We start from the raw sequence: 17813 nt of genomic DNA, 5'->3' as shown, positions 1-17813 counted from the left end.
CAACAGCCATGGCTCCCCTTAAGAGTCTGCCAAGATTGGTTGTGGGATGTTAGCTCACGCTAACAGGTAGAACAAAAGCCCTAGGATTTATGAGTCCCTGTTGATCTTAGGTCAATTCCTCTTTTTAATATTTAAGCTCCCTTGAGAAAGGAGCCCTAAAGTAGCAAATTTCTAAGAGAAAATAGATCACTAGTATCGGTCAGGAGAAAAAAGTACAGATTCTGACCAGGATCCTGGGCCAATTTTTAAATTATAAGCAGATTGATAACTGAAAGGATGTGACCTAGGGGAAAAGAAGATACAGGCATACCTGGGGAATATTGTGGGTTCAGTTCCAGACATTAATAAAGCAAGTTTTGTAATAAAGTAAGTTGTAATCTTTTTGCTGGTGGAGGATCTTGCTTTCACTCTGTAAAAAATGCAACACCTGTAAAGTGCAATAAAGTGAAGTTCAATAAAAAGAGGCATGCCTGGCTCCGGCTGATGTAGCTCAGTGGATTGAGCGCAGGCCTGAGAACTAGAGGGTTGCCTGTTTGATTCCCTGTCAGGGCACATGCCTGGGTTGCAGACCAGATTCCCCAGCCACGGACCTGTGAGAGGCAACCACACATTGATGCTTCTCTCCCTCTCTTTCTCCCTCCCTTCCCCTCTCTCTCTAAAAATAAATAAAATATATATTTTTAAAAGAGGCAGGCCTTTAGTTGCATTCTTGTGTCTGCTTCAGCATTTGATCTGTTGATGAAAGTTTAGCCTCACACAGCTATGTATGTGGAAAAGGGAGGCACTCCTGAAGGCTCTGAAAGCCTCAGAAGTCCTCAGGCCACACTTCAAGAATCACAGAATTAGCAGTGCATTCCAATAGGAAGAGAGGGGGATCTTCCAGTGAATGGACAGCTTTTTGAAAGATAAGGAGTCTAAAGGCATGGCATTTTGGAAATTGCAGTATTCTAATACAGTGGTTCTCAAAATTTAATGTATCTACAAATCATCTTAGATCCTTGTAAAAAAAATTCATATTCTGGTTCAGAAGTTCTGGAGTAAAGCTCTAGAACCTGTAGTTCTGACAAGCTCCCAGGTTATGCCAATGCTGCTGACCCATAGACCTCACTTTGCATAGCAATGCCCTGGTATGTCATGCTATCAGCATCACCAGGAAGCCTCTAAATGCATGCATAAGTAAACTTGTGTGTGTGTTGGAGGCAGTGGGGTGGGGGGACAGGGTAGGATAGAGATGGGCAGAGGGAAGAGAAAAGTAAATAAACTCACGTGATATATTTATTTTTAAAAGCTATAAAAAGATTTTCTTATAAATCCTGCAAGTTTTGGCCACCACTCTAACTATCTCTACATCAGAGCAAGCTAAGGCATAATGTTGCTACTGACTGAAACAGAATCCAACTGCCATGTCTGTTGAGGCAGAGGAGGATGGTGTTAGATCTTTTAAAACAAACAATGCCACCCCTAATAAAGAATTAGGCACATTATTAATGGACTCTGTTTGGAACTTAAGTTCATAATGTTATCAGTGTAGTTATACCATGAAATTACTAAATTAACATATGCTCAGTATGTAGAAAATTCAACTCATTTATTATTTCATGTTTAGAAATCACATTTTAAGAGGCTTTGCAGAGGATAGTACCTCAACAATACAAACTTTTCCTCTCCCAAATACAAATCACCCAAATCAAACCACATTGGCTAAAATTGCTTAATGGAATTTAAAACTTATGGCAGAAGCACAGGTATAGTTTATTTGGTTCTCAAATGTCACTTTCCATGTCTACAGTTCCTCCTTAAACTTCATTGGCATTCATTTCTATCCAACATTAGCCAGTCATCAACTTGACCACAAATTGTAGGTTCACTACAAATTCATGTTATCTACCTGGAGCTGGGTCCTTACTGCTGCTCTGCACTTCTTTTATTAACATCTATTCTGTACTATAAACCACAGCTTTACTCTGTTCAAGCCCACAAGTCTCTTTGTAAAATTATGCTTCAATTTTGTATTTAAAGTTGCATAACAGCCCTGGCTGGCTTAGCTCAGTGGATTGAGCGTGGGCTGTGAACCAAAGTGTCGCAGGTTCAACTCCCAGCCAGGGCACATGCCTAGGTTGCAGGCCATGAGCCCCAGCAGCCACACACTGATGTTTCTCTCTCTCTCTCTTTCTTTCTCCCTCCCTTCCCTCTCTAAAAATAAATAAATAAAATCTTTAAAAAAAAAGTTGCATAACAAAATAATCACTTCCCCCAAATCAGCTTTTTTTCTGTCATCCCTAACATAGTTATACTAAAAATCAAAGCATAGACTTTGGAATTAAGGAAGATCTAAATTTGGATTGTGACTTTGCCACTTAATGGCTGTGTGATTTAGGGGACTGTTTAACCCCTCTGAGCCTATTTTTCTCTGTATCTTGAGGAGTAATCCAAATTTTGCAGGGTTGTTTGAGGGTCAAATGACTTATTTGATGTACACACCCTCTCCTTCCCTAACTGGTTCCCAATATCTAGACATCAAATCCTACTGATACTTTTGTAGACTCTATTGAAAAACAAACAAACAAAAAAACAACTTACTGCCACTATCCTAGGCTGGGCCCTCATTGCCTCTCAGGAAAGCTAGTATAGTAACCACTGATTGTTACTGGCTCTAGTCCATCCCATATACTGGTCTTATATTAACTTCCCTAAAACACATCTCTAAACCTTCAAAGGCTGGCTGTAGTTGCCCGAACAAAACCCACACTCCAGTGTCTGCCAGTTTACATAGTTTGGCCCCCCTCCCACACCCAGGCAGCTATTTGTGTCTCACATACCTTTCCTGATGCTATCCACTAGCCAGCATACCCTCTTACCTGTCTTCATTCCACCAGTTCCTTAGTGTTTATCTTAATTTGTAGACATTTCTTCATGTGATTCCATCACCGGAAATTCTTTCTGCATACTTTGAACAACTTATAACTTACTGCCACTCTTCTGGAACTTACGATTCTGAGTTCTAGTTATTTTCATACATATCTAGTGTGTGAGGCTAGATGGCAAGTTTCTCTTTAGTTCAAACACATTTCATACTCAAACCTATATTTTTAGTTAGTCCTAAAGGCATCAACAATACCGCATTTCTGTACCAAGGAAAGGTAACAATTGAATACCAAATAAAAAGTATGCCTGGCAAACAAATGCCCTTGGGAACAATGTTCTGATTACATATAGTTGAATTGACACACTATAGTTGAAGAGCACACGATAGGTGCTCTTACCTATTGGACTTTTTAAATAGACCAAACTCTTATCAACATGAATTCATTTGATGTTTGATGTGAACATCTTGTTGGACTCTGTTCAGAATCTAAGGAAAGCTGGTGAAAAGCATGTACCATTAATATTTGTTTGTAAGGCACATGAACTAAGGGAGGGGGTACTTCCTGTAAAATGGTGCACAGTAAACATCTCTGCTGTCTTTGTGGATGTATTCCAGTGAGGTACTTTCAATGTCAGAAACTTGTTACTGGAAACTAAAATACAGTGGAGAGATATACTCCGGGATGCTGATCCTTTCAGTGTCCTTTTGCCTTCCAGGGGATATAGGCTGTGGTTATACTTCAGTTATACTGACTTTCTAAAGACCTCGTTTTTTCTCTTTTTTTCCCCCCCTCAGTAACATGGAAGTCACACAGCCACAGCCCAGACATTTCTTTCCATTTTCAATCTCCTCAGCTAGGGGCCTCTCTTGCCTGTTCCAAAATCAATGTTTCAGGACTTTTCAACCAACCACCAAACCAATAAGAAGTTTGTTTTTAAATACAAATTGACTTAATTTAAACAAATTTGGGACAGAGGACTAATTAATCTATGTATTTTCCTAGGATTTAAAAAATGGGGTATGAATAATACTATGTACTTTGTGTTAACAGTACTTTAATTGTACTAAAATGTATTTGCCATTTTAACCATTTTAAATTGTACCAATTCAGTGGCATTTAGTGCTTTCACGGTATTGTGCAACCATCACCACTATGTATTTCCAGAGTATTTTTATTATCCCTAAAGGAACCCCCATACCCATTAAGCAGTCACTCCCTATTCTTCCCATCTTCCCAGCTGCTGTATCTGTGGATTTGCCTATTCTGGATATTTCATATAAATGGAATCATATATTATGTGTTGGGAATCACCCTGCCTGGTTTCAGAAGCTGTAAACCCCCATGGCTAAGGCTGAGTAAAGAGACCTTGGGATCATAAGCCACTAAGGAGACAAAGCTTATCTTCCTGGCAGGGGCACCGCCTCTTCCCCGCTTTTACCTCACCCTGCTCTCGGGGCAGATGACTGGTTAGCCAATGATGAGTAAAATTCCTCAAGGGAGGGAAGACCTAAGACAGGCATGGTCATCAAGGGGCCCTCAGGGAAGGACTTGGGAGGTTATAAAGGGGGTGCTGGACCCTCGCCCCTTGCTTTGACATAGCCTGAGTCCTCATTGTGTCTGCAAGAAGTCTAATCTCTTGGCTGCCTTACTTCCCCTGCCTGACTTAAGCCTGAAACAATGCTGGAGGTAGGTGTGGTCCTGTGCTGGAAAGGGTGAGTTCCCTGGGGGCAATCAGGCCTAAGAAAGAATGCATAAAATCCTGTGAAACCTGCTTTACTAAGAATGTCCTAAGTTTTCTGATAAGGGTCCAAGCATGAAATGAGTTTGTTTCCCAAAGTTTTATGGCCCTTTAGCTAACTGACCCTGACTCAGAATAAGCCCTCATAGTTCTTTGTATGCTATTGTTTGATCCTTACTGCCTGACAAAGATTGATGAGCTTTACCTATATTCCTGTGCAAATTGAACCCAATAAAAGCCCATTGAGGAAAAGGCTCCTGGCCCTTCTCCTTTGAGATACTGGCCACCTATCCTCCCCAAGCAGATCATGTCTTGGTAGACTTATTCTCATCCATGGCAGACAGGGATGGGGGCAGTGGGGTGGGGGGAGGGGGAGCGTATGGGCAGAGCCTCCCAAGTATGCAGTCTTGTGTCTAGCTTTTTTCACTCACCGTGTTCTCAAGGTTCATTGATGTAGCATGTATCAGCACCTCATTCATTTTTATGACTGAACAATATTCCACTATATGGATATTCATTGTTTGCCCATTGATCAGTGAATAACATTGTTTCTGCCTTTTACCTATTGTGAATGGTGCTATAAAAATTCACTTTTGTTTGAACACTCACTTGTTTTTAAATCTTTTGGGTATATATGAAGGCATGGAATTGCTGGAAACTACAGTATTTTTATGTTACATTGCTGAGTTCAAATACTGGGTAGTACTGTTCAAACAACAGTGAAGGCTCCAGGGTGTTACAGACTAGATCACAGGTGGCAAACACAAGGCCCACAGGCCAAACCCGGCCCTCCACCTTGTTTCTGAAAATGAGTTTGACACCCCTGGACTAGATAACTAACCAACCAAAAAGCAGTAGTAGCTCTAGCTTTTTGTGGTCTTAGGTGGTCTTCCCATACTACTGAGAAGCCCTGGTACTATATTTTGCCATGTGTAATGCACACTTTTTTTTGCCCAAATTTTTGGGGGAAAAATAAAGTCGCACATTATACAGTACTAAATTCCCCATCTACATAAATGTTTTTAATTCTTTTATTTATGCTTATGTGTAGTAAGTTTAACTCTAGAAAGTAATAGCGATATCCGTATGCAAAAGAATATCCTGGAATATAATTGGTTTTGTTTATAAATTTAAATAAATAAAAAACTGAGTAAAAAAATTAAAGCGTAAGATTTTCTTTTCCCCTGAAAGTCTGGGCCAAAAATGTGGGTGCACTGTATACAGGGGAATACATTATGCATGGCAAAATATGGTAATTGACGACTCAATAAAATCATATTAGGCAGAAGACATTAAAGGAGTAAAATGCAGGTTTCTTAATTGTCATCCTAACCTTCACGGAAACCCTGAAATTGAGATGACAAATGATGTAACGGTACAATGTATCTGCTAGGGGAAAACGCAGTGTTTCTATGGTAGCACTACTTTCTTCCTTTTAATAGGAAAATCTGACCAAGAAGCAACATATACAAACAAAACAGTATTGAACCAACTATTATTTCCAAGACTCCTATTGTAAACATTAGTATCAACGATAAGCATTGCTTCAGCAACTTTTGGCTTTAAAAATGTAGCTAATTCAATTTACTTTTTGATATTTATTTTTTTAATGAGCCGCGTTGAAGCAAGAAACCAGCTGCTAGATTGAGCTTCTTCTTAGAAAACAGGTAAGATTCACTACAGATACACAATTGCTTAGAAACTTACTAAAAAGTAAAAATTGCTTCCCACCCCCATTTAACAAGGCTCCAATTCCTAAAAAGCTGACATGATTTTTAGATCCAGCTGTGTAAGACCAGCCAAATTACTCTTGGAAAGTGATCCTGCTTCCAAGTACTGATTCATGTTAGCCCTTAAAAACTCAAAACCACCTCAAGCAATTAACTGTCTTGGTTTAATCATATTTCAGAGAAGCTCAAATCACTCATATATCTTTCCTTTAATGAATAAACAAATCCCCTACCATTTACAATGCACAGAACACTATATAAAAGAATTCCCATAAAATTCCATTGGGATCTTTTTCATCAGTGAGGCAACTGCTGCAGTTCTTTCTGACTTGTACAGCATCTGCCTGAGTGCATGTCCTTCTTTGTGATGATCTAAATTGAGGTAAGTACAAATCACAGCAAAAAATGAAAGTTTTCATCTTTAATGAAATGACTTTGGAAATAACGTCTATTTCCATGACACCAATACTACAGTGTTCGGAGTCACAGTAAGGTACACAGAATTAGATCCGTAATTAATATGAATGCCAACATTTCGAGCAGTAATTTGTTACATGGCAAACAAAATCAAGAAAGCAACCATCAAACAAAAGAGACCCATAGCTTCAGACAAGGCAAATCCCAGGATAGCATATGAGAACAGCTGCTGCTTCAGCGAAGGGTTTCTAAAAGAGACACAACACATTTAATTGTTACTTTGGAATATTATTTGAATTTCAATATGTTTGGTAAGTGTTAAAGAATCATTACTAGTGTGGGGATCTTTGTAAACTGGAAAGAACTGAAAGAGTATTTGCCTAGATCTCTTGCTTCACCTTTGACATTCCTTTCTCCTAAATCCTAATTACATGGGGAAAAGGGAGGTAGCTGTTTCTGTGTCAATACAAATAGTCTCCATTCATTTTGAGGGGTTCTGACATTCTTCTTATGACTGTGAGAGTATGTTCTATACCTTTTAAGATCTGATAGTTTAGGAGTAAGGTTTTAAATAATAAAATAGAAATTGACTTTTAAAGAATGTGCTGTTAACTATATTCCCAATATAGTTTGACAATTAAAGAGTGCACACTGTGAAGTCAAACTGAGTTAAAATTTATTTTCTGACACTTGCTAGCTATGACTTTGAGACTGTGTCTCTAGTCCTTCATAGGTAAACTGGAGTATGTCCCCAGTGGGTCTTGTGAGGAATTAAGCGAGGTAATGCATGCAAAGCCCTCAAAATATAATGCAAGACACAGAGTAGGCACTTAATACAAAGTAGTTATTATTATTCCACTAGTTTTCTAAGTTCCCAACTATTTCAAACATGCTCTTATTTGGCAATGGAAATTACCTGGCATAACCAATGATAAGGCTGCCAAAGACTGTTCCAATACCGGCACCAGAACCAGCCACTCCTACTGTTGCAGCACCTGCACCAATAAATTTGGCAGCAGTATCAATATCTCTACTGATTGCACTGGTCTGAAACTCCCTTTGGATTAGCCGAGATACACCATTTGGGGCCCCATTAAATACTGTAGAGCCCTAGAGAACAGGAAATAAAAGAAAGGTCAAATCAGTAATCACAGCTATTTTAATTACTGTACTGTCAAAATGATAATTAGTTCTTTATTTTGTAGCTGAGTTTTAATAGGATGTGGTGTGGCACAATAGAAAAATCAATGGCTTTAAATAATTTCAACCTTGTAAAATAAGAATAACATCTACACCCCATAAAGTTGTTGAAAATTGAGGAACAACATGTACATATGCATTTTAATATAGTAAGCTTTTTAATAACTGCAGCTATTATAATCTTAAATCTAGGCAACTCAAGCCTGTATACTTAAATATACATACTGACTATATTTCTTAGCCAAATCAGATGGATAAGTTTTGGATACAGAAGTTTATTTTATTGGCTTATCTTCTGTGCATTTCTCTGCATGAAAGGGTAGAAAGGATTGCCTTCAAACATTCTATTAATGAGCGTTATTTTTTCTCTTAACTTTAAACAAAACCGTAAGACTTAATTTAGGAGTATCACTTAATTTCTATTATTACTATTACCTCTCCAGTCCTAGCCTCTGGTCGAGATAATACTGATGAAGAAATTGGTCTGTACGCGACTCTGGATCCAGCTCGGATCTATTAATGAAAGAAGGTTCCATGGAATAAGTAAGGATACAGATAAGACTTCAATGACCCTTCTTTGACCAGGAGATCTAAGAAAGTAAGCAGCAAAAATGAATCAAAGTTCATGACTTTTCTTTGTTGATACTTATCTTTGCTGTTTAGTCATTTTCAATACATGAAGCCGTTTTAATAGCTTTGAAGTTGCAAATGAAATTTTAAAGCTTCCTTCATAAGGTATTTGTAATATAATGAACAAAACTACTAAGAAAAATTAGTTTAAAAAATACATGTATTGCTCTTAAACTTTCAATTGTTGTAGTGCTCCAATTCAGATCAGAAAAATGGCAATAAACATTGCACATTTTTTGGAAAGTTCAAGTGGAGCAACAAGTGAGTTTATTAGGAGTGTCACCATAAAAGCTTCTTATTTAAAATACCCCATTAGTTAATATGAGCTCCCACCATTTCCAACATATCCCAAAATATCTAATAATCATGAAATTAAAAAGCAGTTTAAGCAAATCTACACCAGCATAAGAATAATCAGTGAAATACTCTTGACCATAAGGACATATTCCAGTTCAGCTGCTCTGTCCGCCCTTGAGTGTCCACTGAAGTAAGGTCACAGAAAATCCTTTCAGAACCAAGATCGTATTCTCTAAGGCAAATTCCCCAGATCTTCCCTTCATCTAAAACCTCCAAAATGGTTATAGAAATAACGTTCTAGAGGCAGGAAGAAAGACTTTCAGCTGTTCCGCCACCTTCCTCCACCCACACAGGGCAAGGCAAAGTCCCTCCCTCTGCAGCAGCGAGTTTGACCTACAGAGAGACAATGGAGAGCGCTGCTGCAGTGAACTAGGCCTCAGTGGCCCTCTACATCCCTCAGAGCACGCCAGCCAACCTTAGTGTCAACCCCAACCCACCAGCGTGGCGAGGGGGAGGGGGACCTCTCCGGGCCTGCAGGCAAGGAGGGCTTGACCTACACCGCTTGGGGCCTGACAGCTAGGCCTCCACTGCCCTCCATTGCCCCAGGAGGGAAGCAGCACAGCAAGGCGCTCCAGAATTAGGAAAAAAGGGACATAGGGTTAAGGGGTGAGGAGACAGCTGTCCCGAGAGGGAGGTGGACGCTGCCGGAAGGTGGCCCATTCAACGACGTGGACGCTAGAGGCCAACAGGTCGGGCCCACAATCCCCGGCCCGGCTGGGCTACGCACCAGAGCGGGGGTGCAGGCGAGCTTGGCGCAGGCAAACATCTTACACTCCTCGGGGCAGCGGCTGGAGGACTTGGGTGGCAGGCTACGTGGGCTCCTCTCCCACTTTCTCTGCGGAGAAGAGGGTTAAGGTCAAGGGCCATGCGAGGGCCTTTCCTCCCCTCCATGTCCCGCGGACTCCTGTGTACGCTGTCAGTTTGGGCCTGATGCCCAGTGAGGTGCCGACAGAATGAATGGGTCCCTATGGTCACCGCTCTGTCATCCAGGCCCTGCTCCCATGCCCGCCACTTACCTTTCCCCGGAGCTAGCGGCGGCTGCGGCGGCGGCAGAGGTCGAAGGAGTGGAGCTAGGCGCGCAGGCGCGGTGCCGCTCTTATCAGCGCCGTGACACCCGGATGGAGAAGGCGGGGAATCGGATGCAGTAGGGAAGACGCTCAAGGTCACTTTGTAACAACTTTATTGGCAACCAGTTGGGAAGGACACTAACAGCCATCGATGATGGGCTGGTTCCGCAATCCCCAAGCTTTTTGGCACCAGGAACCGGTTTTTCCACGGACTTGGGGGTGGGGAGGTACAGGCATGGTCAGGAGGCGGAGCTTAGGCGGGGTGGGGGTTCAGGGGGCGGAGCTCAGGCGAGGTTCATTAGCTTGCTGTCTCAACTCGGGCTTTGGACCCAGGAGGGGTGTGGGCATGGCCGGGACAGAAGGCGGAGCTCAGGCTAACTTCACTCAGCCAGGTTCCTAACAGACCACTGAGTGCTACGGATCCGCTGCTTGGGGATTGAGGACCCCTGACCTGGTGGACAGGGGGTGGTAAAGGAGAGATAAAAAGAAGTTGAAAACTAGCCCTGGCAGAGACAAATCAACAGGTTTTGATCTGAACCAGAGGAGTAAAGTGCTAATACTTTTTCTTTCACTTGACACCTTGTGAATTTTGGCCTTTCATTAGATGCTTTTTAGTAGAAGGGTCTCCTTCCTGGTCCCTCTTCTTTGTGAAATAGGACTATGTGTGTGTGGAAAAGGGTTCATTCATTACTTGACAGAACAAATTAGAGTCTCAGCAAAGTGAATACATTTCTTTAAAGGAATCTGGAAAAGATTCCAAAGATCTGGTTAATCCTTTGGATGAAAGAGGGCCCAACCCAAAAGTGCTGTGACAAAGGAATGAGCGAATGAATTTTATCTAAGAGTTTTTTTTGAATTTGGGTATAAAAATGCCTCTTGGTAAAGTGAGAGAGGTCCATTTCTCTTCCAGCTCTATGACTGAAAGAATTAAGGGATTGTAATGGGTAGGGAAGGGGGCTAAAGAAAGTCTGAATATTTTCAAAACCTACCCAACTGTAAGACCGGTTTTTGCTAACTTTGGACAAATCATTTTCTCAGAAATGTCTCAGAAAAGTGGCTTTTACTGAACTTCTGCTTTACAGGGTCCACAGATTCAAATGTTAATCTCATCCAAAAACACCTTCACAGACAAACCCAGAAATTGTGTTTAATCTAGGCGCCCCTATGGGCAGCCAAGTTTATACATAAAATTAAACATCATATGCCTTATACTTCAATAATAGATCCTCTTAAGGGAAAATTATTCTAATGGATTTGTGTATGGAGATAGAATAAGGGAAGTTCCTGTCTGTTCAGCCATAAATCATTAGTACTAATTATGGAGGAGGAGGAGACATAAGACAAGCCAGGACTCCTAACCGGATCACTTCCAGCGTACACACAGACAGAGGCCTATGGGAGGGAGAGGTGAAGTCTAAGTTCAGGCCTGGCACTGTCAATGTGTCAACAAGCAGATGAACTGGCCTAGAAGAGGTGAGAATAGGTCTTTTGTGGGTTTTATCAGAGTTTAAGTATTTATGAAGAACATTAGGTGTTCAAAGAACAGATGTTGTATCTTTGAGAATGGTGTGTGTATGTGACAGAGAGAGAAGGAGAGGAAGGATCCTGTAATTATTTGCTGGAGGAAGAAAGACTTTGAAGAATGAGAAACTATATCTACCTCACAGGCTGGAGGCTAGAAACTGGACTCAGGGTTCTAAACTGCAGCCCAGACAGTCTGAGGGTTCTGACCATGGCCATGTCTCCAAGGTGCTGTCTAGATCAATTTCCTCAGACTTTGCTGGGTTTTGCATCCTAAGATTATACTGACAGGAGGGGGGTGGATCTTGAGTGACAGGAATCCATGTTGATACGGAATGTACCTTTGCACTGAGGAAGTTTGAAGAAAAAAGGCACCTTCTGAGAGGAGTACAGTGAGACAATAAAGATGAATAGAGAACTTTTTGTAAAGTATTCGATCCATTCTGTATTTTCTGTTAGACTATACAGATATGTTAAATTATGAGACATCATAATTTGGTAGTATCCAATAAGCCTGGCTGATGGTGGCACAGGGAAGAAAGGAATGGCGAATGAAAGAGAAGTATGAAAAATAATTTCCAATATGGCTACAATAATTTCTCCTATCTGGCAAGCCCCTTTGTATTTACTTATTGAGCAGCGAAGTGTTTCCCTACTTAAATCTGGGCTGACCCTGTGACTTGCTTCGACCAAGAAAAGGAATTGGGTGTCACAATTTGTGACTTCTGGACTAGGCCTTTAAGTGGTCCCATAGCTTTCATTCTCTCTTTCTTGGAAGCCAGCCACCATATCATGAAACATGGATTAGATCCCTAAATGCTAAGAAACTACATGGACAGAAAAAAGCCTCATGAAAGAGAAGCAAGGTGCCCCATACATGTGAGTGAATCCCTCTTAGGTTCTCCAGTTTTAGTCAAGCCTTCTCAGCCAACACAACAGGGAACAAAAATGAGCCTTGCCCAAATTCCTGACCCATATCTTTGCCCACATTCCTGACCTACAGAGTCAAGAGCAGTGAAAGAAAGGGTTGTTGTCTGAAGATATTACATTTTGTGGCAGTTTGTTATACAGCAGTAGATAATTGAAACAGGAAGTTGTCCACCGAATATTCACTACTCTTTGAGATTCATGTGGAGGCAGAACCATAGCAGTTTCTTAATATGGGGAATTTCAATTCAAAATTCCACATAGAGCTTGTAGCAAACCAGACAGAGAAAATGAAAGCAAATGTCTCTGTGACTGACTCACCTTTCCTTGAAGTACTGTGGTAGAGTGGAGTAGGGTTGCTATTATTAAAGCTCTTATAAGATAATTCTAACCCAAATATATGGAAAGATGTTTAAATTATCTACTTTTAAACGTTTTCATTTTATTAGAAAGTTTTCAGCCTTCTCATGCTAGTGTAACAAAAAATACTATTTATGAATTGAAAATAAGAAATGTAAGTCAAAATATTCTGTATTTTGTTATAATATTTTATTTTTCTTATAAAAGCTTTCATTTCTTATTATTGGCCTTCACTTGTTATCAATTTATCTTCTAAAAAATAAGCCTCTACACTGGCACTAATTCTATAAGGTCATTAAATCTTAATTCTTATAGAATTCAGTGAGTTCCACATAATATGTCATCTCTTTGAACATAGTGAGTATATAGGAAAATGTAACAGTTTACAATATAATTGGGTAATATGAAAAATTGGACTAAGGTATGTGGAGGATACTGGCCAGCAGTATCCATCCCTGCTGCGGATGCTTGTCGAAACACGAGAAAAACATACACATGGACAAGCGAGTCCTATAGGAAAATAGGGATGAAACGGCCACTCTCTCTAGTGGAAAGCACCCTGTTTTCCCACCCAAGCAGGCTTTTATTGAGAATACAGATACAGTTTGTGGATTAACAGTCTGGCAGGGAAGATCAAAAGGAATAGGTAATTTTCAAAGGGTCTGACAGAACTCCTGCTGGGATTCTGGGCTGAGAGTTTGTGTTTTATCACTTAAAAGGACTATAGGACCTAAAAGGCTAGTCTCGTTTCCTGCCCATGCCTTCATATTCTAATTCAATAGCATCCTCCAGCAAGCAGATCTCACAGGATCTTGCATATTCTATGTCCCAGGCCTGATTACCCCAGGGATCTGCCGACTCTGGTCTGGACTGCACTGCCCCTGTTATTTCCACAGGCCTGAGTCAGGCAGAGGAGACAAAGACAGCCAGGAGACTTGGAATTCTCACAACTAAGAACAAGGACTCAGGCTTTGACAAAGCCGAGGGGGCAGGGGTTGATGTCGATCACCCCTTCATTTCCAAAGCCCCGCAAGTCCTTCCCTGAGGCCTCCTCGTGATCATGCCTGTCTTAAGTGATTCCCCCCTTGGGAAATCTTACCCATCATTGACTAACTGATCAAGCATTGGGGGCCAGCACAGAACAGGCAGTGTTCATGCCAGGGAAATAAGTTTTGTCTCCTTAGTGTCTCCCGGTTCGGAGGTCTCTCACTCAGCCTAAGTCACAGGGGGTTACAGCTTCCTGAGACCAGGCAGGGCAGGCCCCAACAAAGGTATATAAAATTGCAGAAGAGTACAAATCAGTAAATGTTTCAGGACTAAGTTGTAGGTGTGTGATAAGGGAAATAGCTTAAGAAAAGAGATTAGCCTATTCAGAAAACGCTTCATAGCTGAACTAGGATGAGAAAGATGGGATAATCTGTTTACAAAGATTTCTTTTTTGTTTTGTTTTGTTTTTTAATATATTTTATTGATTATGCTATTACAGTTGTCCCATTTCCCCCCTTCTCTCCCCTCCACCCTGTACCCCCCTCCCACCCACATTTCCCCCTTTAGTTCATGTCCATGTGTCATACTTATGAGTTCTTTAGTTTCTACATTTCCCGTACTATTCTTGCCCTCCCCCTATCTATTTTCAACCTACATTCTATGCTACTTATTCTCTATACCTTTTCCCCCTCTCTCCTCCTCCCACCCCCCTGCTGCTAACCCTCCATGTGCCCTCCATTTCTGTGGTTCTGTTCCTGTTCTAATTGTTTACTTAGTTTCTTTTGGTTTTGCTTTAGGTGTGGTTGTTAATATTTGTGAGTTTGCTGTCCTTTTACTATACATGTTTTTTCTTTATCTTCTTTTCTTAGATAAGTCCCTTTAGCATTTCATAAAATAAGGGCTTGGTGATGATGAACTCCTTTAACTTGACCTTATCTGAGAAGCACTTTATCTGCCCTTCCATTCTAAATGAAAGCTTTGCTGGATAGAGCAATCTGGGTTGTAGGTCCTTGTCTTTCATGACTTGGAATATTTCTTTCCAGCCCCTTCTTGCCTGTAAGGTCTCTTTGGAGAAATCAGCTGACAGTCTGATTGGGAACTCCTTTGTAGGTGACTGTCCCCTTACCTCTTGCTGCTTCTAGGATTCTCTCCTTCGTTTTTACCTTGGCTAATGTAATTATGATGTGCCTTGGTGTGTTTCTTCTTGGGTCCAACTTCTTTGGGGCTCTCTGAGCTTCTTGGATTTCTTGGAAGACTGTTCCCTCTGCCAGATTGGGGAAGTTCTCCTTTATTATTTGTTCAAATGTGTGCTCAATCTGTTGCTTTTCCCCTTCCGATTCTGGTACCCCTATAATTCGGATATTGGAACGTTTAAAGGTGTCTTGGATGCTCTTAATCTTTTCCTCAATTTTTTGAATTCTTATTTCATCTTGCTTTCCTGCTTGGTTGATTCTATCTTCCTTCTGGTCCACTGTATTGTTTTGAGACTCATATTCCTTCCTTTCACTATTGGCTCTCCTCCTCGTATCTTCCTGCATCTCTTTTATGGTAATCTGCATTCTTTCATCTAGATTTCATCCAAAATCAACCAGTTCTGTGAGCTTTCTGATCACCAGTGTTTTGAACTGCGCATCTGATAGATTGGCTAGTTCTTGGTCACTCAAAAGGATGAGTCCTGGGGGACTGATCTGCTCTGTTGAAAACATAGTTTTTTGTTTTTTGTTTTTTCCCCCTGTCTCTCCTTTTTTTTTTTTCCAGTCTGGTTGTTCTTGTTACGGTGGGGGGCAGAGCCTTAGGTGCTCACCGGGGCTGGGCACCCCAGTCGCTAGATTGTGACGTTATATGTGGGGGCGGGGCGGGAGAAAACAATGGCGGTAGTTCCGTTCCCCTGGACTCAGACCCTTGTCTGGGCTTCTGGGCCGTGAGTTCTGCCCTGGTCCACAATCGCTACCCCTCTGGGTCTGCCAGCCGCAGCTTGCGTACTCAGGGATCACCGCTGCCTTCTTGCGCGCTGGATGGCTTTTGCGCCAATTTCGCACCAAACCTTCCCCCGACCTCCGCGTGCCACCGACCTGAGCCAGCCCCACGCCCGCCGGCTCGTCTTCTCCTACCAGTCCGGATGAACGCGTCTACTTCAACTTCTTGGCTGCCCAACTTCCATTCAGATAAATCCTCTGCCGGATCTGGGTGTTATTCTGATAGTAAATTATTGTTGTAAATTATTGGTTTTCTAATCTTGGTTGTGCGAGGAGGCATGGTGCGTCCACCTATTCCTCCATCTTGCCGGAAGTCTCGATCTGTTTACAAAGATTTCTTGGGATCTCTTTTATTTATGTATTGATTGATTGATTTAATTTTTTTTTTATCTCTTAAATAAAATTCAAACACCTGGATATACTAACTGCCTAGACTACAAATCACTCTCTGGTGCAGAAATTTTTGTTCTTAAACTTCATTTTTGACTCCTTTACAAATTATTTAGCTACTTTCATGACATCTAATATAGTGGAATAGAATATTTACTGAATGAATTCCAAATAATTCAGTAAGGAATTAAAAGTAAATATATCTTTCCATGTCTTCTCAGATGGCCAGAGGGTCTAAGCCAAAATTTATAGTAAAGAGTTACATAAAAATAACATACTAATAAAAATAAATATTACTCTATCCTTTTTCTAGTAAGATTACTTACCAGATTTACTTTCTGGATAGATTACTCTATCCTTTTTTCTAGTTATTGAGAAAAAAATTTTTATGTCACAGCCAATAATTAATATAGAAAGACTAAGTAAAAAGAAAGTAAGTATATGGATACAAGATCAAGGCCCTCTGTTGACTCTTGCCCATCTCATAAATCATTTATTCATTTCTCCAATTAATTTGTGGCAGACACAGATGCCTATCCAATACCCATTCTCTCTCCTTTTTTTCTTACCTACAGAACTCTGTTCACAGTTTAAAAAACATTGAACTTCCCACGTTCCCTCACAGTTAGGAATGGTCAGTAAGGGTTTGAGGTCTCTTAGAATGCTCAGAAAGGGGATAGATTTAACTGGATCATTTCTTTTTTCCTTTTCCCTTTCATTTCTCTGCCTGGATATGGACCCAGCATCTGGAGGTGAAGCAGCATTCTTGCACACACAAGTACAGAAGCCACACATTAGAGTGGAGAAGCTGGAGGCTAAAAGAAGCCTGAATTCTTTATTTTTTTCAATAGCTACAACAGCTCTTAACTGCCTACATATAGACTTTATGTTACATGAGAAAACAAATCTCTATTTGGTAAAGCCACTAAGTAATTTTTCTGTTATATGCAGCTAATATAACCCAAACCAACACATAATTCTATAGATCTATATCTCTGAAGCTGTTTAGTCTTTGGGCTGTGATTATGCAGAAATGGCCTTTCTCCCACAGAATTTATATTAACTTATATTTGTCTCTTTTCCCTTATTCCATTATCTGCTAGGGACCAATCAGGAGACAGAAACCATATCAGTAATTTGAACAAGGAAAATTTAATGTGAAGCTTGCTAACCAGTAAAAGCTGTCTAACTATCTAAGAAGGTGAGAGCAGACTACGGGATACAGAAGTAGCAACTGTGGGAGTAGCTTCTACCCTTGACTAAGGAAGAATAAACAGCAAGGAAGAACTTAGAAATTTAGAGAGGGATTCAATAAATGATGTTGGAAAAATTGGGCAGATGACGTGCAAAAAAATAAAACTAGACCACCTTCTTATGCCACACAAGAATAAATTCAAAATGGATTAAAGACTTAAATGTTAGACTTGAAACCATAAAACCCCTAGAAGAAAACATAGGCAGTAAAGTCTTGAGCATTCCTTGTAGCAATATCTTTTTCTGATATATCTCCTTAAGCAAGGGAAATAAAATAAAACATAAACAAATGGGACTGCATAAAAGTAAAAAGTTATTGCACAGCAAAGGAAGCCATCCACAAAATGAAAAAACAACCAAATGGATATGAGAACATATTGGTCAATACATCT

The 17813-nt window shown here is 40.6% G+C and overlaps 1 protein-coding gene and 1 long non-coding RNA gene across 2 annotated transcripts; one reads left to right on the top strand and one right to left on the bottom strand.

Annotated features, from left to right (window-relative positions):
• The first annotated feature begins 1619 nt into the window (after positions 1-1619).
• On the top strand, positions 1620-2547 carry LOC118500073. The gene is made up of 2 exons (XR_004902603.1): positions 1620-2018; positions 2229-2547. It is a non-coding gene; the product is annotated as an uncharacterized LOC118500073 (long non-coding RNA).
• A 4194-nt stretch (positions 2548-6741) lies between these two features.
• Positions 6742-10105, bottom strand: ATP5MC3 (ATP synthase membrane subunit c locus 3). The gene is made up of 5 exons (XM_036023265.1): positions 9956-10105; positions 9667-9772; positions 8388-8465; positions 7669-7862; positions 6742-7000 (listed from the first exon to the last, which is right to left on the bottom strand). Exons 2-5 carry the CDS (start codon positions 9703-9705, stop codon positions 6886-6888), a joined length of 426 nt encoding a protein of 141 aa, XP_035879158.1. The 5' UTR covers positions 9706-9772; positions 9956-10105; the 3' UTR covers positions 6742-6885.
• Between the last annotated feature and the right edge of the window lie 7708 nt (positions 10106-17813).

The sequence above is a fragment of the Phyllostomus discolor genome, chromosome 4 (genome assembly GCF_004126475.2).
Source record: "Phyllostomus discolor isolate MPI-MPIP mPhyDis1 chromosome 4, mPhyDis1.pri.v3, whole genome shotgun sequence".
Taxonomy (NCBI): domain Eukaryota; kingdom Metazoa; phylum Chordata; class Mammalia; order Chiroptera; family Phyllostomidae; genus Phyllostomus; species Phyllostomus discolor.
Note: the sequence above shows the minus strand (reverse complement) of the source record. Positions and strands in the feature narration are given on the sequence as shown.

Bases quoted from the DNA above. Each gene is read 5' to 3' on its own strand.
- ATP5MC3 (XM_036023265.1), bottom strand. From the start codon at position 9,705: ATGTTTGCCTGCGCCAAGCTCGCCTGCACCCCCGCTCTG. The intron at 8,466-9,666 runs GTGCGTAGCCCA...TTTCATTAATAG, and splicing joins TCGCCTGCACCCCCGCTCTG to ATCCGAGCTGGATCCAGAGT. The intron at 7,001-7,668 runs GTAATTTCCATT...TGTCTCTTTTAG, and splicing joins CTTATCATTGGTTATGCCAG to AAACCCTTCGCTGAAGCAGC.